At 39.9% G+C, this 25464-nt stretch overlaps 1 protein-coding gene across 1 annotated transcript in view; it reads right to left on the reverse strand.

The window, feature by feature from the left end:
- Positions 1 to 25464, reverse strand: part of LMF1 (lipase maturation factor 1) — a gene marked incomplete in the record, with an annotated part of 853471 nt that overhangs the window by 122396 nt on the left and 705611 nt on the right. Inside the window, 1 exon segment of the mRNA XM_053695262.1 lies at positions 14487 to 14670. Coding sequence (XP_053551237.1) covers positions 14487 to 14670 — 184 coding nt within the window.

Below are 25464 nucleotides of genomic sequence, written 5' to 3' on the forward strand. Positions count from 1 at the left end.
AAGTGAAAGGTGTATCCCCTTAATCAAAGTGCTAATCAGCCTAAACCAATGCGTATACTTCTAACGCTATAGCTAAAAGTGAACAAACAGTTATTATTGGAAAAGTGTTAGCAAAATGAAAGAGGCTGAATTTATATATAGGTATGAGACATTATTTCCTGCTGGCCTGAATTCTGAGCTGGACATCTCCCCATTTTTACTAGACTAATTAATGGGCTGATAATAATGTATATTGGTAATACCGTATATACCAGATCCCTAGATATAATATTCAATTCCCATTTTATATCATCATCTTCGGTCTTTTGTCCCATATTGATATTTTTGTTCTCTATTGTCAGTTTAAAGTATCATGCTGTTAAGAGATATTATCATTATTGGATATGAACCACTAAGCTATCCATTTTTTTTTAGGTATTTACTCTAGGCTTTGTATGAATTTCCTATATGTAGACTGAATTAATAATATAAATATATATAAATATTTTTTATGTGATATACTCTAGGCTTTGTATGAATTTGTTATATGTAGACTCAATTAATAATATAAATGTATAAAATATTTTGTATGTGATAAATAATCTTAGCAATTGGTTGCCTTAATGCATAGGTTTGCCGATACCACCTTAAGTCTTTACCACCTTAAGAAACAATTAATGGACTTTGACCAATGAGATTTGGGATACACCCTTAAAAAAGGTACATGTGTTGTAACTAATTCATCATGAAAAAGCCCTGTATAGGAAGAAACGCGTTGATGCAGTTGCAACTCTTGATATTTTGACACTTGTCTGTAGCTGGAGCTACTACCTTTTGCTTTGGTCACGTTTGGGATTGCAGTGCCCTGTACATTGGTGATTGGACACAGACAGCAGACTCCACTGGCAAGGACTGACATAATTAATTACAAGGCCAGCACGGTCTAACAGGTGAGCACAGAACCGACTGACCCGTCGCACAACAAGGTTACTGATCCTCTACAACTGGGAACATTGGATAAAGTCACACAAGCCCTCTCATCCACACACCACTCTCTAAAGGTATCGTGCGTGCTGGCAGGCACTCAAGAGCAGATACTTTGTGTCGTGGAAAGCAAAAGATATTATTTGAAGTCGCTCCGCAAAAGGACCAATCAGAAAGGCTTATCCAGGACAGCGCCCATAAAGGTGACGTCATCCCGCTACGGCGGTAACTCCACTCACGGAGACCACGGAGCATATACAGCCTGGGGGTAAGCCTGCGGTTATTTGCAATATATAATTAAGTACTTTCTGTTGGAACTTTCACCTTGAAACTTTCAGTTTGGACTCAGTCAAGTGTTACTGGTTCTACATTTACGGCCTTTCCTTTTTAACAGATCTGTTTTTATGTGGTGGCAACCTAGCTTTTATTTTTAACGGAGACATCCGTTTTTTATATACCTTTTTAATAGATAGGCACTTCTGTTTATTGTGTTTGCTTATGTGTTTATTAAATTTGGCATAGCCATAATACATTTATATATCGTCTGGACTTTATAATTTACTATTAGTATTGCTAATAGAAGCACACGTATTGTTAAAGGGATACACCTTGACATCTATATCCTATCACTTCTGCTAACACTTTTCCAATAATAACTGTTTGTTCACTTTTAGCTATAGCGTTAGAAGTATACGCATTGGTTTAGGCTGATTAGCACTTTAATTAAAGGGATACACCTTTCACTTTTTATTTTATCATCTCTGCAAAGACACTGTTTTATATTAATATATTAAATGTTTGTTTCACCTTCAGCTGTAGCGCTCCTGTTTTTATATTTTTATATTGTTTATTTTGACCTATGTTAGGGACTCCTAGGTTTTCTCAGGAGTTTGGTGACCTCACTCTGCGCTCATTTCTAACCTCATTTATTTGATTTGGCTTTGTGCCTGGTCGAGAGGCCAGGGATAACACCATCAGATCACTTCAATTAATAGATCACGTTAAACATACAAACACGGATATGGTGGTTATTTCCACAGACACTGAGAAAGCGTTTGATCGCCTAAACTGGGATTTTTTATTTGCTACACTTAGGGAGGTGGGTCTGGTGGAGGGTATGCTTCGTAGAATTCAGAGCCTTTATCATGCACCATCAGCAAGGGTTAGAGTAAATAATATGATGTCCGATCCCTTCATTATCCACAATGGCACAAGGCAGGGTTGTCCGATTTCCCCTATCTTATTCATAATCAGCATGGAAGTCTTAGCACAGAAAATAAGAAATAATCCGCTGGTTTCCGGCATTAAAGTAGGCCCTTTAGACTGTAAACTCTCGCTATATGCAGACAATGTCCTGTTCACCACGTTATCATCACCCCAGACATCTGTCCCTGAGGTCCTGAAAGTTCTCAAACAATTTGGTGACTTTTCCAATTTCACGATTAATGAACAAAAGTCAGAAATCTTAAATATCTCCCTCCCGCCTCAAGAATTTCAGACTCTTTTACAGTCCTGCACTCTTAAACACCAACCACAAGCGATCAAATATTTGGGGATGTATCTTGCTCCAAACACGAAAGCCCTCCTAGAGCTTAACTTTACTAATCTACTTAATACTATATCGACAGATTTAAAGACTTGGAAGGAGCGTCCCTTTTCATGGTGAGGTAGACTCCAAATTTTTAAAATGAATGTACTCCCTAGATTGCTGTACGCGATTCAAGCTGTCCCTATCACCCTACCACAGGGCCTCCTTACTCAGATACAACACGCTTTAGATTCCTTCATTTGGGGTAGCATAAAACCCAGAGTTAAGAAGGCAACTATGTACAAGTCAGCCAGAGAGGGAGGTTTGGGTCTGCCTAAGATAGAAACCTATTACCAGGCCACGGCCTTACAGAGAATCATAGAGTGGCACAGAAATAGGGAATCTAAAGCTTGGATTCCAATAGATTCACATATACTTCACTCCCCCTCTCCGGGAGCTTTATGTTGGATAGCAGGGCAGAATCGACCCCCATGGTTGAAGGCATACCCGCTTTTACACCATGTGTTTGAATTATGGGACACTTTGATAAAGAGATTCCCAGGAATATCAACACTCAGATCACCCATGTCCCCAATTTCCCTGAATGCTGAGCTATTAGGGGGGGTTGACAGGAATAACCTGAATAATTGGGAGATGGGTTACACGGTTCCCCTATTTAATTTACTCAGTGAGGGCAAACTCAAAAACAGGTCAGACCTTACAGACATTCTAGGTGGTTTTTGTTAGGTGGCTAAAATATAACCAAGTTCACCATTTTCTCCATGCCCACCCTCTCAAACAGTCACTTACAAGAAATCTCACAACCTTCGAACAGACATGCGCTATGACAAGTTCAGCACATCACACCTTATCATGGGCTAAGAGACTCCTAGTTAATGCACAGAGCTCGAAACTTCCTGATTATATAGAATGCTGGCATAGGGAATTGAATAAGACTATCACAGAAGCAGAGTGGGTTAACATTTTTAATAACACAAGAAAATCTTCATCCTCAGCTAGATTTTTAGAGACAAATTACAAACTCCTGACTAGGTGGTACTTGACACCTACCAGACTTAAATGCATTTTCCCTGCCTCGTCGGACCTTTGTTGGAGGGGTTGTGGGGAAAGGAGGATGATGACACACATATGGTGGGAATGTCCTAAATTGTCACCTTTTTAGGAGGGCATACAGAATATCCTACAAGTCATAATGGGGCGGGGGGATTCCTATCAGCTAGACCCGACAACGGCCCTACTGAACCTGTTACCTAAATGTAAATGTAAATTAAGAACACGACTAATTCAGTTGGCATTGAATTCTGCTAGATCCTTAGTCGCTAGGCTCTGGAAATCTCAAATCTGCCCGACCCTAAAGGACTGGCACTCTCACATGACAGATACCTTAAGAATGGAAGAATACAGTTTCTTTAAATCGAATAGGTTAGGATTCTTCCATAATTTAAAATTAATCTGGGATGAAATCCAAAATGATCTGAGGATAGAAGGGGGGAGCTTTACACAAGTTACAGGAGTGACCTAGGAGGAATGACAGGCCTAGTGTTACCTTAGAGGGATGTGGCTGATGTGATCCCACCCCTGCCTGATACTCTAATAATGACCTCTTTAGCTTAGCACTTCTCTCAAAGGTTGATAGTTAAATACAAAGTCGAGGGATACCACTAGATGTGTAGAATATATACAAAGTGATCTTAAATTAAGAAATTTCGGCATAGTTTTGTTGTTGTTTGAGTTATGTTTTGTACATTGGTGTCATTGTCAATCACCATGCATTTATATGGAGTGGGGCTACTGTTTTCAAATGGACTTATCACGGACAGTCTAGCTCTACTATTTCATTTTACTATACGGGAGTACGTTCTCCTTTCTTTTGGAGACTGATGGTTTCTCCCTCTTTTGTTTCTGTTTAAACTTTTGTATCAACAATGACATCCTTTTGTACTATGCTGCTAAATAATGATAATAAAAATGAATAAATAAAAAAATATTTTACGTTTTCAGCTACTTAACTGCAGGGCTCCAATGCACTTATATACGTCTAGATATATTCCAAAAAAAATATTGCAATAAAAAGTTATAAGGGATCAAATATATGAGGTCTCAGGTGTTAGAAAAAAATAGGCAGGCAAAGGGCTTTAACATAGATATATATACATGTCTAAAGATGTATGTGTATGTATGTATGTATCTCTATCTATCTATCTATCTATCTATCTATCTATCTGTATAGATGCGTGCTCATATTTGATTATGTAACAGTTATATATAGAGATATATATTTAATAATAAAAAGTACTTTATTTTCTATGTGAAGAATATAGAAATATAAAATATACGTTTTGCGCATCGCGTTTCTCAATCTAGAACTTAAAGGGACAATAAAGTAAAAAAAAATCTTTCATGATTTAAATAGGGAATGTAATTTTAAACAACTTTCCAATTTACTTTTATTACCAATTTTGCTTTGTTCTCTTGGTATTCTTAGTTAAAAGCTAAATTTCGGAGGTTCATGTGCTAATTTCTTAGACCTTGAAGACTGCCTCTAGTCTGAAAGCATTTTGACAGATTTTCACCTGTCCCTTTAATGTAGTCGGGTTATTACAAATCTAATCAGTCTCCACAACATCTTATCCTAGCAGAGAATTAAGCAACCTTCAGAAAACATGCATGGGTAGCAAGCGTACCAGGACCCTATGCTGCTCACCACAAAGACAATTAACAAAAAAAAGCAGTTTAGAAAACACTAAAGTGCAGTTAACTTGGAGCACCTGCAGGCAGGAACAACTGTATTCATCTGCAGACACACTTTTGCAGCACAGAATTATTTTAAACACCAAAAATATTACCAGAATGCACAGTAATAGACCTATTCAACGGAGGTGTCACGCCGTGCCGCTGATCGCTATGGCTGTTGCCATAGACGCGGCGGTGGTGATTCGTTGCTATGGCCATTGCCATAGACGCAGTGGTGGTTCAGAGCATGCGGCGATGACGTCATCACCACACGCTGTCTCTCTCCTGGATGCCGCTCCTGATTGCCCCTGTGTGTCCTTGGCGCCAATCTGCGCCTATGTAAGTACTCTATTTCCCTTACTACACTGCCCAAGTATAGGTGTTACTGTGTGTGCTTCTGGGTGTTGTATTACTTATATTGCTGGATTGCCATATCGTTACTGAACTCTGCATGTCTGACCACTCTGCTTGCTTAACCCTTGTACTGCTGGATTGCCATATCGTTACTGAACTCTGCCTGTCTGACCACTCTGCTTGCTTAACCCTTGTACTGCTGGATTGCCATATTGTTACTGAACTCTGCATGTCTTACCACTCTGCTTGCTTAACCCTTGTATTGCTGGATTGCCATATTGTTACTGAACTCTGCCTGTCTGACCACTCTGCTTGCTTAACCCTTGTACTGCTGGATTGCCATATCATTACTGAACTCTGCATGTCTTACCACTCTGCTTGCTTAACCCTTGTACTGCTGGATTGCCATATCGTTGCTGAACTCTGCCTGTCTGACCACTCTGCTTGCTTAACCCTTGTATTGCTGGATTGCCATATCGTTGCTGAACTCTGCATGTCTGACCACTCTGCTTGCTTAACCCTTGTACTGCTGGATTGCCATATTGTTACTGAACTCTGCATGTCTGACCACTCTGCTAGCTTAACCCCTGTACTGCTGGATTGCCATATTGTTACTGAACTCTGCCTGTCTGACCACTCTGCTTGCTTAACCCTTGTACTGCTGGATTGCCATATTGTTACTGAACTCTGCATGTCTTACCACTCTGCTTGCTTAACCCTTGTATTGCTGGATTGCCATATTGTTACTGAACTCTGCCTGTCTGACCACTCTGCTTGCTTAACCCTTGTACTGCTGGATTGCCATATCATTACTGAACTCTGCATGTCTTACCACTCTGCTTGCTTAACCCTTGTACTGCTGGATTGCCATATTGTTGCTGAACTCTGCCTGTCTGACCACTCTGCTTGCTTAACCCTTGTATTGCTGGATTGCCATATCGTTGCTGAACTCTGCATGTCTGACCACTCTGCTTGCTTAACCCTTGTACTGCTGGATTGCCATATTGTTACTGAACTCTGCATGTCTGACCACTCTGCTAGCTTAACCCCTGTACTGCTGGATTGCCATATTGTTACTGAACTCTGCATGTCTGACCACTCTGCTTGCTTAACCCTTGTACTGCTGGATTGCCATATCATTACTGAACTCTGCATGTCTTACCACTCTGCTTGCTTAACCCTTGTACTGCTGGATTGCCATATCGTTGCTGAACTCTGCCTGTCTGACCACTCTGCTTGCTTAACCCTTGTACTGCTGGATTGCCATATCGTTACTGAACTCTGACTGTCTGACCACTCTGCTTGCTTAACCCTTGTACTACTGGATTGCCATATCGTTGCTGAACTCTGCCTGTCTGACCACTCTGCTTGCTTAACCCTTGTACTGCTGGATTGCCATATCATTGCTGAACTCTGCCTGTCTGACCACTCTGCTTGCTTAACCCTTGTACTGCTGGATTACCATATCGTTGCTGAACTCTGCCTGTCTGACCACTCTGCTTGCTTAACCCTTGTATTGCTGGATTGCCATATTGTTACTGAACTCTGCCTGTCTGACCACTCTGCCTGCTTAACCCTTGTACTGCTGGATTGCCATATCGTTACTGAACTCTGCCTGTCTGACCACTCTGCTTGCTTAACCCTTGTACTGCTGGATTGCCATATCCTTACTGAACTCTGCATGTCTGACCACTCTGCTTGCTTGTAGTGAATGTAGTCCAGCGCTAGATTAGCACGGGTAGAGTATTTAGTTAAATTCTATAATTTGAATATATTGTATTTTGTGATTGGATAAATGTTTAATGTATGTACTGCAATGTTGTTATTATATATTTATTGTAGGTAATCCTAAGTATTTATCAACATTCAGTTAATAAAAAGATATAAACAGGTATATACAACTGATATATATAAACTTGTTGTCTAATGTGAGCTTCTTATCTATATATAAAAACTAATAAAACATTTGTATAATTAGACAGAAATTTAATAACTTGTTAAAAGCATACATAAAATAAGAAGGGACGTCTCCCTTATAACATTGATTTCATCAGAGAAAACAATTGAATAACTGTAGTATATATTTCCGCTATTTGATAATCAGGTACCTGTTATATAGTGTAACAAATGATAATGTCCAGAAATTGGATTAAAAAAACTTAAAGATCCAAACGAGATGACCTCCCCGCTATTGTGGCGGGTGTGTGTTACTGGTCCGTTAGTGAGAGACTGGTATTTAAAAATATGTCATGTGACTTTTCCTACGTCACACTTGTGATCGTAGCTGTTTCAATATAGTTGTAATGTAACCAGTGATCCTTGATATTCTGTCAAGTACTTATTATGTTGCAATTTTTTTAACTTTAATCTGTATGTGTATTTACAATAAAATCTGTATGTGTATCAGAAGGTGTATTCCCCTATTCCGTGTGTAATTAGGGAGTCTTGGGGGAGATTGCAACTTACGCTGGTCTCTTGGCACACCTGATTTCTCTTTTAGTGTGATCTTTGCGGTCACATTCAGTGACTTGGATGTTAAACTTTGCGGTCACGTGCAGTGACTATAATGCAATCCTTGCAGTGTGGACTTGGCGGTCACTTGTAGTGGTGGGAATTGAACTCGTGACCTTTAGGGTTAGAGAGGGAGATCTTAACCATTAGGCTATGTGTAACATAGGTTATCCCAGGTGGGGATAAAGAAAGCGCGCTGATAAACAAACATAAAACATATATATTTGACAAAACAAAGTCAGTGTGCAACTCTACCGTGAACCGGTTAATGAGTGTGTCCTTGAAAAAAAGAGGTTTATGTGAATCCGTGTAGATGTTTTTCTTCTGGAATACAATAGTAGTTGTTTTTCTTCTGGAATGCAATAGTAGCGTGAAGGCAGGCAGCTCCTCTTGGTCCCGGAGAGTGGGGGAAAAGCTAGGAAATGCAAGAAGGAAAAGAGGGCGCCACAATAGCGTAATATTGTCTGGTAATGTGGGTAACAATATATGGACAGGTAATGTGCTTACCAGAACAAGAGGCACTGTGCTGTGACCAGTGCGTGACAGCTTGCTAGCGCTTGACAGTGGCTAGTACACTGGGGAGATAACGTTCCTTGGAGTCTTTTCTGGTACCCCCTGGGCAAACTTTTCTTGGTGTTTGTAATTTCAAATGAAATGTCGGACTTGGCGTGTTGTTGTATTGTAATAGAATACCACAAAGCACGGACAACTTCTTAATTAAAAAGGCTTTAATATGACGCGTTTCTCAACCCCAACTGGGTCGTTTCTTCAGATAAAAGCAAATGCAAATGGTTACATTTGTTGGCATTATATACACATTAGGCTATGTGTATCTCACTTTCTGTGTTAGCATAGTGGACTTGGCGGTCACTGCCTGTCTGACCACTCTGCTTGCTTAACCCTTGTATTGCTGGATTGCCATATCGTTACTGAACTCTGCCTGTCTGACCACTCTGCTTGCTTAACCCTTGTACTGCTGGATTGCCATATCGTTACTGAACTCTGCCTGTCTGACCACTCTGCTTGCTTAACCCTTGTACTGCTGGATTGCCATATCGTTGCTGAACTCTGCCTGTCTGACCACTCTGCTTGATTAACCCTTGTTTTGCTGGATTGCCATATTGTTACTGAACTCTGCCTGTCTGACCACTCTGCTTGCTTAACCCTTGTATTCGCTGGATTGCCATATCGTTACTGAACTCTGCCTGTCTGACCACTCTGCCTGCTTAACCCTTGTACTGCTGGATTGCCATATCGTTACTGAACTCTGCCTGTCTGACCACTCTGCTTGCTTAACCCTTGTACTGCTGGATTGCCATATTGTTGCTGAACTCTGCATGTCTGACCACTCTGCTTGCTTAACCCTTGTACTGCTGGATTGCCATATCGTTGCTGAACTCTGCCTGTCTGACCACTCTGCTTGATTAACCCTTGTTTTGCTGGATTGCCATATTGTTACTGAACTCTGCCTGTCTGACCACTCTGCTTGCTTAACCCTTGTATTCGCTGGATTGCCATATCGTTACTGAACTCTGCCTGTCTGACCACTCTGCCTGCTTAACCCTTGTACTGCTGGATTGCCATATCGTTACTGAACTCTGCCTGTCTGACCACTCTGCTTGCTTAACCCTTGTACTGCTGGATTGCCATATTGTTGCTGAACTCTGCATGTCTGACTACTCTGCTTGCTTAACCCTTGTACTGCTGGATTGCCATATCCTTACTGAACTCTGCATGTCTGACCACTCTGCTTGCTTAACCCTTGTACTGCTGGATTGCCATATCATTGCTGAACTCTGCCTGTCTGACCACTCTGCTTGCTTAACCCTTGTATTCGCTGGATTGCCATATTGTTACTGAACTCTGCCTGTCTGACCACTCTGCTTGCTTAACCCTTGTACTGCTGGATTGCCATATCGTTGCTGAACTCTGCATGTCTGACCACTTTGCTTGATTAACCCTTGTTTTTCTGGATTGCCATATTGTTACTGAATTCTGCCTGTCTGACCACTCTGCTTGCTTAACCCTTGTACTGCTGGATTGCCATATTGTTACTGAACTCTGCCTGTCTGACCATTCTATTGGTTTACCCCTGAACTGTTATACTGCTGGATTTCCGTTGTTGCTGACACCTGCCTGTTCCTGACCATTCTATTGGTTTATCCCTGAACTATTATACTGCTGGATTGCCTTCCTGTTGCCGGACTCTGCCTGTCTTGACCATTCTCTGCCTTCATCTTATTGCCGTGAAGGACTACCCTGTCTACCATGAGTACTGCTTACCTCATTTCATAAACTCACTATGTTCTGGGATATTTCCTATCCTTTCACTTGACGTCGAGATAAGAAGACTACTGGCCAAGTTTGGTCTGATAGAGAAATATCCCACGAGCAATACAAGAGGGCTTTGGTGTTAATTTTTTTGGAGCCACCCAAAGGTAACTCAGTAGTAAGTTTTCGTAACACTATACATTCTGCTCTATATAATGATTCTGAGATAGATAGATGCACCTGCCACTTGCACTAATTAAAGGCTCCCCTGCTTTAGGATTGTACACATTCTGTACACACCAATTGTAGCTGTGGGCCCTGGGGCCACTGTAACTGCACCAATGGTAGTTCTGCTCCAATGATGTCGCAAGCCTCGCTCCACCAACTTCACAAAAATAGTTTTAAAACTGCATCTAAAATGCATGAACCAGTAATTGAAATAGTTAACAATGTGCAGTTGAGGAAAGAACTAGCAACTAGTAAGACTAGGACAAATACAGCAGGGAAAAGAGAGACGTACATAGGTACAGACTTATTATCCCCAGACCATAAATCAAAGGCACTTAAAACCTGATTCCTAAAGGAGTGCAACATCTGAATCATTTAAAGCTGCAGTAAAGAAGAAAAGCAGCCATAAACCCAGGGTTGAAATAGGGATAATCATCACAAGTGTACAGTTTTTTTTGTATGTTGAGACCATCTGCAAGGATACAAAGATCACAGACAGGATGATCACTTCCAAAGGTTCAAACCTTTCTGTATCTGTGCAAAATAAAAACCGCTGCGATAGAGCTAAAGAACAACCTACTTACACTGTCAGAAAAAAGGGTACGGTTGGGGTCCGTTTGTGAACACTTAGGGTACAACTGCTCTGGTTGTACCCTCAATGGATCAGAATTACAACTTAAAGAACTAATATGTACCATTTAGGGCTAAATAAGGTACAAATATAATTCTAAATTTCAAAGGGTCCATGTCTGTACCATTTAATCCCACAAAAAAGGTACAATCACTTGTGTGACTAAAAGGTTTAGGGGAATGGGTGGTTCAAGGCTGCCAAACCCTGCAAGTCCATATCATTTGTACACCTCAATTATTCAATGAACACATAATTGGCAATCACCAAAAATGAATTCAACATACATAGTGTACAGCAAAATAATTAATGTTCAATGGTTGTTGGAAATATGCAAGAGGTGGGTGAGGCAACAAAAAATACTTAACAACCCATATCTTCAATTACACTGTATTGCTTAACATTTAAATGTTTATATTTAGATAAATTAAATTACAAAGAAAAAAAATCATTTTTAATTCTATAATATAAACAGGAGCTGTTTAGGAACCTGTTTTAGAAAAAAAAAAAAAAAAATTGTAACCGTTCCCCAGTCACATACATGGACATTGTGTAACACGCCATAGCGCCATCTATTGGTTTAAAGTTCCTTAACATGTGTAACACAGCTCCATCTATTGGTAGAAGGTTCATCACCAAAATGTGTACTGGAGAAATAGACAAATTTGCATATATTTTGCATACAGTAACAATTCAATGTATAATTGTGAGTTTTATCGTTTATCCCTCCCCTGAATCTCCTTTCCTTTCGTAAGAGTTATATTTTATTATTATTATTATTATTATTATATTGTTTTATATATGTTTATGTTTTATGTGTGTCAACCTAAGTTAAATAGGGTGTTGTTAAAGTCTAGTACAGAGTGAAATAAAGCATTTTGAGTATCTCCTTTAGGAACTATTTGTTTGGCCTGGTTCTTTCAGAAATTCCAGTAGCAGTTGTAGGACCTGCTATTTGGATATACTTTCTTAACTTATCAAACTGTTGTGTAGCTATTGTAATATTATCTGATCAAGAACTTTGTTGTTTAATAAATTTGATGATGGAACAGCATTTTTAATATTGAGTACAAATTTGCCATCATGAGGTATAAAGGGCTTGTCACTGGGGCAGTACCCTTACAAGGCCAAATTTGCACTATTTTTAAGGGTACATTATGGTTCCATAGCATTGAGGTCCAATCTAGTCACCAAAGGTACATATTTGCATTTGAAAGGTACAATATGCAAGGGTACCAATATACCCATGTTAAAGGGTACAGCTGGTGTACCTTTGAGGGTACTACCCCAGTGACAAGCTGTTGTACCCCTAAAGGTACAATTCTTGCACATTTTTTCTGACAGTGTACCTCCTAATACAGGGGTCGACAAAAACAGGAGCCAGGGAGCAACTGGCTCCTAGAGTTTTACCCCTGGCTCCTAACTTATCTGGGTGATTCTCCAAATATCTATATACAAAATACCAGTGTCTGGCTTCTAGTGGTATGCCTGGTTCTGAAATATTCTTACTGGCTCCAACATTTTGAACAGATTTGTTGAACACTCTTATAGACAGAAAGTGAACTGACTCAAACAGGAAAGAGAGGTAGGTCTGGGGACTTCCAGGAGGTGTTTGTATTCAAGTACCCAGAGGTCATCTACTCACCAGTACTGATATAGTTCTACAAATCTGGGAGAGAAACCTAAATCATGGCAAGTAAAAAGGTGAGAGAAAACTGCAGCACCTAGATTCACTATGCAGTAAGTACATGTACACTTCAGTCACCTCTGTGCTATTAAACTGTAATGTGCAGAACTGCCAAGAGAGAGTCTGTGTTTAAAATGGAAAAAAGATTAGTAGTTGTAAACCTAATTTACAGCTCCTTTTATTGCTGAAGATTTCTGTGGGAAATAGTCACATAGTTTGTTTGGATGTACAGATGTGCTACACACAGTGAATTATTTTATATACATTAAAAAAATAGGACTGATGTTTAATGACACAAGCTACTGGCAGTGGGTGCTCATCAGACAGGAAAAACCAAAGTTGTTATATATATATACAGGTGGCCCTCGTTTTACAACAGTTCAATTTACACCGTTTCAGAATAACAACCTTTTTTTCCAGTCATGTGACAGCTATTGAGGAGCATTGAGAAGCAGTGCATTTATTAAAATAGCCAGTAGGTGGAGCTGTCCGCTTGTGTTGCAGCAAAGCCAAGCAAGCTGAAATTAATCAGTTTAACCAGACCTGAGCTATCGAGCAGATTTCAAAGGAACAAGATCTTCCTGTCTATAAATCAGTCCAGATTGGAATGCATAGAAAGAACTGTTTGCAGAAAAATGCAATTAAAGTCTTTGTTGTGTGATTATTTTATTAGGTTTATAATGCTGTTTAGCAAAAGTTTTTGTTCATTTAACTTAGTTTAATTATATATTCTGTGTTGTGTGATTATTTTATTAGGTTTATGATGCTGTTTAGCATTTAAAGTCTTCATTTCAAAGCTTTAAAAATAATGTATTAGGTGTTACTTGTGACAATTTTGAGAGGGGCCTGGAACCTATCTCCCTCACTTCCCATTGACTTACATTATAAACTGGGTTTCAATTTTGAACGGTTTCGATTTACAACCATTCCTTCTGGAACCTAACCCCGGTGTAAACTGAGGGCTACCTGTATGTATATATATATATATATATATATATATATATATACACTTTTTATACATATATAAAAATCAGAAATTAACCACTGCATTGCAAGACATACACATAACACATTTTAAAAAGTATTTAAAACCTATGTTTTGTTATTAAAATTTGCATTGCTTTCAGTCAAGGCACATACTCTTTGGAAATCTTTTAATTGATTTTGGTTTCATATTAAATTGCAAGAAAATTGTGCTAAATAACTAATGAAAGTTCATTGCATTTGTTTTAGTGTTAGCATTTTACTCTGCAAGGGCATGTGACGCATAGCCAGATATTCTCAGTGCACCAGCATTTTAAATACTGCAGCTGTTCAGAGCACCAGTGGGGCTTGTGTCATGTCCGCAATTAACATGTATAATACAACAATGCTTCTTTTCAAAAGTGAAATGCACTATGTGGTTTCTGATTGTGACTGGAATGTCCCTTTACGTTTTTTTTTTCCATATTTTATTTAAACTTTATTACCATTTTAAAACAATTAAAACATAAAAAAAAAAATCACAATAATTTAGCCTCACATTATAAAAATCGCACTGAGAAATAGGAAGTCAAATTTACCATAACGTTTTAGCTGTTTCTCTCCCGTGGCTTCTTCTGCTCGTATTTTGGACACCTGGTGTTTCGCAGACCCATCTTTGGAACTGAAGAGGACGCTCAGGCTGGCATCATCGAAGCAGGCAATACTTGGCACAATTGTCAGCCAATTCAAGAAGCTCAAATTCCCACTGAAGATTAGAAGCACCTAAAGAAAACATAATTCTACATCAGTGAAATGTCATAGAACAGAGATTGCATTGCTGCTAACTAGACATCCGAATTCTGAAAGATCACAAACACCCTTTAGTATGGTTCATTATCTGGGGACATATTTACTCGATTTAGTATCTATAATTACCCAAATTATCATAGTGAACCATGTTTCCAAAAGTGTCTTTGTAAAATGCTTTTTAAGGTATACTGTATTGTGCACCTACTTTTACAAGGACACTTTACTCAAAAACTTTCTGAAACATCTAAACATGTTGATTTTTATTTGCATGAAAAAATGTTAAAGGGAGAGTCTACGCCAGAATTTGTATTGTTTAAAAAGATAGATAATCCCTTTATTACCCATTCCCCAGCTTTGCATAACCAACACAGTTATATTAATACACTTTTTACCTCTGTGATAACCTTGTATCTAAGCGTCTGCAGTCTGCCCTCTTATTTCAGTTCTTTTGACAAACTTGCATTTTAGCCAATCAGTGCTGACTCCTAAATAACTCCACGGGAGTGAGCGAAATGTTATCTATTGGGCACACATGAACTAGAGCTGTCTAACTGTGAAAAACTGTCAAAATTCATTCAGATAAGAGGCGGCCTTCAAAGGCTTAGAAATTAGAATATGAGCCTTCCTAAGTTTAGCTTTCAACAAAGAATACCAAGAGAACACAACAAATTTTATGATAAAAGTAAATTGGTAAGTTGTTTAAAATTGCATGCAAACATTCAAATAAAGATACCAAAATAACTAAGAAAATGTGATAATAGGAGTAAATTAGAAAGTTGCTTAAAATTGCTGCTCTATCTGAATCATTAAGGGGGTTCTCAATCTATCCCCCCTCTCTTTTGCTCTCTCCCCCCCTCTCTTTTGCTCTCTCTATCCCCCCTCTTTTGCTCTCTCTATCCCCCCTCTTTTGCTCTCTCTATCCCCCCTCTTTTGCTCTCTCTCTCCCCTTTCTTTTGCTCTCTTCCCCCCTCTCTTTTGCTGTCCTCTCCTCCTCTCTTTTGCTCTAGCTCTCTCTCCCTCCCTCCTCTCTTATGCTCTCTCTCCCCCCTCTCTTTTGATCTCTCTCTGCCCTCTCTTTTGCTCTCTTCCCCTCTCTTTTGCTCTCTCTCCGCCTCTCTTTTGCTCTCTCTCGCTCTCCCTCCTCTCTTATGCTCTCTCTCTCCCCCTCTCTTTTGCTCTCTCTCTCCTTTCTTTTGCTCTCTCCCCCCTCTCTCCCTCCCCCTCTTTTTCCCTCTCTCTCCCCTCTCTTTTACGCTCTCTCTCTCCCCCTCTCTTTCCCCCCTCTCTCCCTCCCCCTCTTTTTCCCTCTCTCTCCCCTCTCTTTTACGCTCTCTCTCTCCCCCTTTCTTTCCCCCCTCTCTTTTGCATGCTCTCTCTGTCCTCTCTTTTGCGCTCTCCCCCCTCTCTTTTGCTCTCTCTCCCCTCTCTTTTGCTCCCTCTCTCCCCTTTCTCACCCTCTCTTTTGCTGTCTCTCTCCCTCTCTTTTGCTCTCTCTTCTTTTATTTTGCTCTATGTACCTCCCCTCTCTTTTGCTCTCTCCCTCTCTCTTTTCCTCCCTCTCTTTTGCGCTTTCTCTTCCCCTCTCTTTTGCGCTCTCACCCCTCTCTTTTGCGCTCTCTCTCCCCCTCTCTTTTGCTGTCTCTCTCCCTCTCTTTTGCTGTCTCTCTCCCTCTCTTTTGCTCTCTCTCTCCCCCCCCTCTTTTACTCTCTCTATCCCCCTCTTTGCTCTCTATATCCCCCTCTGTTTTGCTCTCTCTCTCTCCCCCTCTCTTTTGCTCTCTCTCTCCCTCTCTTTTGCTCTCTCTTCTTTTATTTTGCTCTATGTCTCTCCCCTCTCTTTTGCTCTCTCCCCCCTCTCTTTTGTGCTCTCTCTTCCCCTCTCTTTTGCGCTCTCCCCCCTCTCTTTTGCTCTCTCTCTCCCCCTCTCCTTTGCTCTCTCTCCCCCTCTCTTTTACTGTCTCTCTCCCTCTCTTTTGCTCTCTACCCCCTCTCTTTTGCTCTCTCTCTCTCCCTCTCTCTATCCCCCGTATTTTGCTCTCTCTTGCTCCCCTTTCTTTTGCTCTCTTTCCCCTCCTTTATTTTGTTCTCTCTCCCCCTCTCTTTTGCTGTCTCTCTCCCCCTCTCTTTTGCTCTCTCTCCCCTCTCTTATGCTCTCTCTCCCCCTCTCTTTTGCTCTCTCTCTCTCCCCTCTCTGTTGAAGGCCAGGTGTGTTTGTCCTCGTGCAGTCTCTACTGCGCATGACAGCTTTGGACAAACACACTTGGCCTTTTATATTATAGGATTGGGTGTTTGGATCAGCAATTTCATTTTGCTCTATCAAATAACTGAAGGACACAGTAATATTTTAATATGCATCAAAACGAAATTAGACAGGTGCATAAATTTAGGCACCCCAACAGAAATCTTGCATCAATATTTAGTAGAGCCTCCTTTAGCAGAAATAACAGCCTCTAGACGTTTCCTATAGCCTGTAATGAGTGTCTGGATTCTGGATGAAGGTATTTTGGACCATTCCTCCTTGCAAAACATCTCCAGTTCAGTTAGGTTTGATGGTTGCCGAGCATGGACAGCCCACTTCAAATCACCCCACAGATTTTCAATGATATTCAGGTCTGGGGACTGGGATGGCCATTCCAGAACATTGTACTTGTTCTTCTGCATAAATGCCAGAGTAGATTTTGAGCAGTGTTTTGGGTTGTTGTCTTGTTAAAATATCCAGCCCCGGCGTAACTTCAACTTTGTGACTGATTCCTCAACATTATTCTCAAGTATCTGCTGATATTGAGTGGAATCCATGCGACCCTCAACTTTAACAAGATTCCCAGTACCAGCACTGGCCACACAGCCCCAAAGCATGATGGAACATCCACCAAATGTTACTGTGGGTAGCAAACGTTTGTCTTGGAATGCTGTGTTCTTTTGCCGCCATGCATAACGCTCCTTGTTATGACCAAATAACTCAATCTTTGTTTCATCAGTCCACAGCAACTTCTTCCAAAATGAAGCTGGCTTGTCTAAATGTGCGTTTGCATACCTCAAGCGACTCTGTTTGTGGCATGTGTGCAGAAAAGGCTTCTTCCGCATCACTCTCCCATACAGCTTCTCTTTGTGCAAAGTGCGCTGAATTGTTGAATGATGCACAGTGACACCATCCGCAGGAAGATGATGTTGTAGGTCTTTGGAGGTGGTCTGTGGGCTGTTTTTAACCGCTCTCACCATCCTTTGCCTCTCCAATATTTTACTTGGCCTGCCACTTCTGGCCTTAACAAGAACTGTGCCTGTGGTCTTCCATTTCCTCACTATGTTCCTCACAGTGGACACTGACAGCTTAAATCTCTGCATTAGCTTTTTGTAGCCTTCCTCTAAACCATAATGTTGAACAATCTTTGTTTTAAGGTCATTTGAGAGTTGAGGCCCCCATGTTGCCACTCTTCAGAGGAGAGTCAGCAACTTGCAATTGGCCACCTTAAATACCTTTTCTCATGATTGGATGCACCTGTCTATGAAGTTCAAGGCTTAATGGGCTCACCAAACCAAATGTGTGTTCTTATTAATCAGTGCTAGGTAGTTACAGGTATTCAAATCAACAAAATAACAAGGGTGCCCAAATTTATGCACCTGTCTAATTTCGTTTTGATGCATATTGCACATTTTCTGTTAATCCAATATACCTAATTTCACTACTGATATATTACGGTGTCCTTCAGTTATTTGATAGATCAAAACACCCAATTATTTATAAATGAATATCATGGAAATTGTCAGGGGTGCCTAAACTATTGCATACAACTGTACATTTAAAATTACAATTACACTCATATAAACACTATCTGATCAAAAATTTTCAAAATATATATATATGCAAGTGCTGCTGTAATACTGTGGGGCCTATTTATCAAAGCGTCAACTATGTTGCATTCGCCGGCGTCAATATGCTTGCGAGACATCGCTGCTGCGGATCTGAATACGATCACCTTATTTATCAAAAAAGCTGTCAAAAAGCCGCGCACCAACTACGGGGCGATGAGCAGCGGACTGTTGTTAACTAACAATCATCGATCTCGCTGCTATTCGGCTTTTTCCCAACTTTATTTATATCCTGTCACTAAACACCGCCACTATACTAAACTGTTTAACCCCTATCCCGCCGCTCCCCGACCCCACCAGAACTAAATAAAGTTATTAACCCCTATCCTGCAGCTCCCGGAGCCCACCGCAACTCTAATAAATTTATTTACCCCTATTCCGCCGCTCCCCGACACCGCCACAACTAACTAAATGTATTAACCCCTATCCCTCCGCTCCCGGAGCCCACCGCAACTAAATAAATGTATTAACCCCTAAACCCCTGGCCTCCCACATCACTACCACTTCCTAAACCTATTAACCCCTAAACTGCCAGCCCCCCACATCGCCATAAACTAAATTAACCTATTAACTCCTAAACCTAACAACCCGCTAACTTTATATTAAAGGGACACTAAACCCAAAAAATTTCTTTCATGATTCAAGTAGAGAATACAATTTTAAACAACATTCCAATTTACTTCTATTATCTAGTTTGCTTCATTATTTAGATATCCTTTGTTGAAGAAATAGCAATGCACATGGGTAAGACAATCATATGAGGCATCTATGTACAGCAACCAATCAGCAGCTACTGAGCATATCTAGATATGCTTTTCAGCACAGTATATCAAGAGAATAAAGCAAATTAGATAAAAGAAGTAAATTAGAAAGTTGTTTAAAATTGCCTGCTCTTTCCAAATCATAAAAGAAAAAAATTGGATTTCATGTCCCTTTAAATATTAACTCATCTCAATCTTATAATAAATTAAAACTTACCTTTAAATTTAAATTAAACTATATTAAACTAATAATTAACCTACCCTAACTATTATACTAAAATTACATTAAACTATATTAAACTATTAATTAATCTACCATAACTATGATACTAAAATTACATTAAACTATATTAAACTATTAATTAATCTACCCTATTATACTAAAATTACATTAAACTATATTAAACTATTAATTAATCCACCCTAACTATTATACTAAAATTATATTAAACTATATTAAACTATTTATTAATCTATCCTAACTATTATACTAAAATTACAATAAGCTATATTAAACTATTAATTAATCTACCCTAACTATTATACTAAAATTACAATAAACTATATTAAACTAATAATTAATCTACCCTAACTGTTATACTAAAATTACATTAAACTACAAATTCAATTAAATATATTATATAGTTAAAAACCTAACCCTACTCAAATAATTTAAATCTACTATTAAAGATTACAAAGTTACAAAAAACTAACAACTAAGTTACACAAAATAACAAACACTAACTTACAAAAAAAATAAACACTAAGTTACACAAAATAAAAAATAAATTATCACATATTTAAACTAATTACACCTAATCTAATAGCCCTATGAAAATAAAAAAGCCCCCCCAAAATAAAAAAAAACCCCTAGCCTACAATAAACTACCAATGGCCCTTAAAAGGGCCTTTTGCGGGGCATTGCCCCAAAGAAATCTCTTTTATCTGTAAAAAAAAAATACAAACAACCCCCCAACAGTAAAACCCACCACCCACACAGCCAAACCCCCCAAATAAAAACCTATCTAAAAAACCTAAGCTCCCCATTGCCCTGAAAAGGGCATTTGGATGGGTATTGCCCTTAAAAGGGCATTTAGCTCTTTTTCCTTGCCCAAATCCTAATCTAAAATTAAAACCCACCCAATAAACCCTTAAAAAAACCTAACACTAACCCCCGACAATCCACTTACAGTTTCTGAAGACCCGACATCCATCCTCAACGAAGCGGCAGAAGTCCTCAGCGAAGCCGGCAGAAGTCTTCATCCAAGCAGCCTGAAGTCTTCATCCAACCGGGCAGAAGTCTTCATCCAGACGGCATCTTCTATCTTCATCCAGCCGGTGGGGAGCGGCTCTATCTTCAAGACATCCGGGACGGAACATCCTCTTCTTTCGACGTCTTCTTCCAAATGAAGTTTCCCTTTAAATGACGTCATCCAAGATGGCGTCCCTTAGATTTTCGATTGGCTGATAGATTGATGAAGATAGAAGATGCCGGCTTGGATGGATGAAGATAGAAGATTCCGGCTTGGATGAAGACTTTGGCCCGCTTGGATGAAGACTTCTGCCTCCTTCGATGAGGACTTTTGCCGCTTCGTTGAGGATGGATGTCGGGTCTTCAGAAACTGTAAGTGGATCTTCGCGGGTTAGTGTTAGGTTTTTTAAGGGTTTATTGGGTTGGGTTTTATTTTTAGATTAGGGTTTGGGCAAGGAAAAAGTGCTAAATGCCCATACAAATGCCCTTTTCAGGGCAATGGGGAGCTTAGGTTTTTTAGATTAGGTTTTTGTTTAGGAGGTTGGTTGTGTGGGTGGTGGGTTTTACTGTTGGGGGGGTATTTGTATTTTTTTTTACAGGTAAAAGAGATATTTTCTTTGGGGCAATGCCCCGCAAAAGGCCCTTTTAAGGGCCATTGGTAGTTTATTGTAGGCTAGGGTTTTTTTTTTATTTTGGGGGGGCTTTTTTATTTTCATAGTGCTCTTAGATTAGGTGTAATTAGTTTAAATATTTGATAAATTATTTGTTATTTTGTGTAACAGTGTTTTTTTTTTTTTTTGTAACTTAGTGTTTGTTATTTTGTGTAACTTAGTTGTTAGTTTTTTGTAACTTAGTAATTTTTAATAGTAGATTAAAATTATTTGAGTAGGGTTACTTTTTAAATATGTAATATAATTAATTTAATTTGTAGTTTAATGTAATTTCAGTATAACAGTTAGGGTAGATTAATTATTAGTTTAATATAGTTTATTGTAATTTTAGTATAACAGTTAGGGTAGGTTAATTAATAGCTTAATATAGTTTAATGTAATTTTAGTATAATAGTTAGGGTAGGTTAACTAATAGTTTAATATAGTTTAATTTAAATCTAAAGGTAAGTTTAAATTTATTATAAGATAGGGATGAGTTAATATTTAATGTAAAGTTAAGTGGTTGTTAGGTTTAGGGGTTAATTTAGTTTATGGCGATGTGGGGGGCTGGCGGTTTAGAGGTTAATAGGTTTAGTAAGTGGTACTGATGTGGGAGGCCAGGGGTTTAGGGGTTAATAACTTTATTTAGTTGCGGTGGGCTCCGGGAGAGGTGGGATAGGGGTTAATACTTTTATGTAGGTGGCGGCAGTGTTGGGGCGGCAGATTAGGGGTTAATAAGTATAATGTAGGTGGCGGCGGTGTCGGGGCGACAGATTAGGGGTGTTTGGACTCGGGGTATATGTTAGGGTGTTAGGTGTAAACATAACTTTTATTCTCCCATAGTAATCAATGGGATATCTGGCAGCATCGAACATAAGCTTTCGCTGCTTTCAGACGCCCATTGATTCCTATGGCATCCACCGCCTCCAGGGCGGCGGATTGAAAACCAGGTACGCTGGGCCGGAATAGTGGCGAGCGTACCTGGTAGATATTTGATAACTAGCAAAAGTTGTCAGATAGTTCCGAATTTGTATTCAAAACATCTGCAATGACGTAAGCATCGATCTGTGTCGGACTGAGACCGGCGGATCGTATGTTACGTCACAGATTTGAACTTTTGCCAGTCTGTAGGCTTTGATAAATGAGGCGAATCAAGCTCGCCACAATTACGCTGCGGAAATCCAGCATATTTGCGGTTGACGGCTTGATAAATAGGCCTCAATGTTTCAAAGTATAATACACAATGTAACAAATGGCACAAGTTCTGATGAGTGATCAATGACACAAGTATTGAGCAATTTGATTTGTTTGTGATAGTTTATAATGTGTATTTGAAGTCAGATTGGCAGATGTCATAAATCATGTGAATACGCATATTCCAATCAAAAGTGGTGGAAAAATTCACTAGTGTGTGGGTTATTTAGGAGTTTGCGTCATAATTGCTGCGAAAAGTGTTGAGTCAAAAACTGGCACAAAGTGGAGAGTGGGACTTGTATTACATGGCTTAAACATGGTGCACATAGATTTTTCCCAAAAATAAAAATGAAGTTAGCTATATTATGTTGTGTATTTATTTCATTTTTATCTCTATATCTATTAGTGCAACAAGTTTGGGACAAAACTTTGCACAGAATATGTAGAAATAATATTGTCCCCTTGCTTTGTAATGAGAGACAAATTTGTAGCATAATCCAAAAGGAGTAATGTATTTTTCATTTTTATCCCTATATCTACTAGTGCACAAAATGTGGTGCAATAATATTGTTTGATTTAGAAAGGGTATACAAATTTAATAGAGTTTCTAATTTACTTTTATTATGTAATATACTTCATTCTGTTGCAGAATCGAACATAAGCTTTCTGTGTTTTCAGACACCCATTGAGTTCTAAGGCATCCGCGACCTCAAGGGTGGGGGGAATGAAAACTAGGTACGCTGAGTCGGAAAAGACGCAAACGTAAATGTAGAATTTTTGATAGCTTTGTGAGAGCTTCAAATAGTGTCGAATAGGAGGGCGAATGAGCACAATTCGTTCTGCGTCGGATTGAGATCGCAGGATCGTATTTTACGTCACAAATTTCAACATGTGCCGATCTTGATGCTTTGATAACTATGGTGGATCAATCTTGCGACAATTACAACGCAGAATTCCAGCGTATTTTTAGTTGACGCTTTGATAAATAAGCCACTGTGTCTTATGTGTTTAATTTGTTCCCACTTTTGTAAAAATGCTCAATATCTTTATATTCCTTTTTGCTACCTATTGTCTCTATAACAAACTACTTTATTCAATTACTCCTTCCCCCTCACCACCTGCATTGTTCATTAGCTCATCTCTCTTGAACTTACCTTACCTTACCTTTTTTACTCATGAACTTTATCTATTCCTAAACACTCTCCGCCCTGCACCTCGTCTCATTACTGCAACTCTACATCTCATGTCACTCTCCCTCTTGCTTATACTAGCTTCTGGTGACGTATCTCTAATCCTGGTCCCCAACAACTTCCTAGCTGTGCACATCCATGTGTACCATTCCATAGACTCAGAAAACAAAACTTTGGTAACCTTTCTCACATTCCTCTTGCATCTAAAGCCACTACCCCTTTCACTTGTGCACTCTGGAACTCTCGCTCTGTTTGCAACAAGCTCACTTCTATATATGACCTCTTTATCTCCTGCTCCCTCAACCTTCTGGCTCTAACAGAAACCTGGCTCTCTCCCCTAGACACAGCATCCACTGCTGCTCTGTCACATGGGGCTCTCCACTTCAGCCACACTCCTAGGTCTGATAATAGACAAGGAGGTGGTGTAGGTATTTTACTTTCCTCTTGGTACACCTTCCAACAAATACATCCCATCTCTTCCCTCACATTTTCCTCATTCGAAACCCACATGATTTGCTTATTCTCTCCTCTCTCTATACGTGTTGCAGTCATATACTGACCCTCTGTCTCCTCAACTCAATTTCTAGATCAACTTGGCTGCCTGGCTACCTTATTTCCGTTCCTCAGACACCCCTGCCCTCATTCTTGGCGATTTCAACATCCCTCTTGACAATCCCACTGCCTCCGCTGCAAAACAACTTCTGCAACTCACTTCCTCTCTTGGTTTATCATAATGGACTGACACTCCCACTCACAAAGATGGTCACTCCCTTGGCCTGATCTTTAGCTATCAATGAACTATTTCAGACTTCACAAACTCTCCTTTTCCTCTTTCTGATCTTCATCTCCTCCCTCCCTACATCTCATCCCTCCTTCTACTCAGGGCCGGATTGGGCAGCCGGGATACCGGGAAAAATCCCGGTGGGCCGCCTGCCTGCAGCTCAGCTGGGCTCAGCTCAGCTGCTCAGGCTGGCTGGCTGCAGTGCTGCTGCTATAATGCGTTGCGATATGGTTGCCGGACCAGTAATGAATTTACACTGTCTGACATCATGTGTGTCATTTATGTTTCTGATCTTACACTTAAGTCCTACTTACTAAATAATAGTATTAGTAATTAATTAACCCAACCGTTTACCGTTACCATACCAACCGCTAACTACCGCAAATAACCATGGCCCATTCATCATATATTCTATTTAATAATCTTCAATCTTCATTGCCAAATATTGAGGGAGCTCAGAGAGTGACTCAGTCAGAGACAGTGACTGACTGAGTCTGTGTCTGTAACTGTTAAATTGTCACTCACAGTCAGTCACAGGCTCAGTCTGTCACTCCCATTGTCAATGAGGCGGCGAGCCGGGTCAGGTCAGGTGGGGCAGGCTGGCGGCTTACGCGTGTGACGTCACTGAGTGAGGAGTGTAGACTGAATCTGTGTCTTCTCCTGTTTAACTTCTTCTCACACGTGCCCTGGGAGCACCTGCGCAGTGCGCATGCGTGACGTGTCAGCGAGCCGACTTGAGGAGTAAACTTACTTGCAGAAGTCGCAGCAGGCCACGTGGGGTCACGTGCGGAAGCACTAGCAGCTAGTAGCAGCCGGGACTAGACTGAGTGAGTCTGACGGGCGGCGGGAGTCGGGACAAAGCCAGACAGTGGAGACAGAGTGAGTCGTCAGTCTGAGTGGACACACACAGAAAGTTCAACTGCAAGTTGAAGTCTCTGGAATCGATCGTCAACCGTATGTACTACTAGTACTAGTACTAGTAATTGAATGTGATTGTGATGTGACTGAATGGTGAAGTTTGTGAACAACATGATATGAACAGTCAACAGTTTAAATAATTATTATTTATTAA

The sequence above is a fragment of the Bombina bombina genome, chromosome 11 (genome assembly GCF_027579735.1).
Source record: "Bombina bombina isolate aBomBom1 chromosome 11, aBomBom1.pri, whole genome shotgun sequence".
Taxonomy (NCBI): Eukaryota; Metazoa; Chordata; class Amphibia; order Anura; family Bombinatoridae; genus Bombina; species Bombina bombina.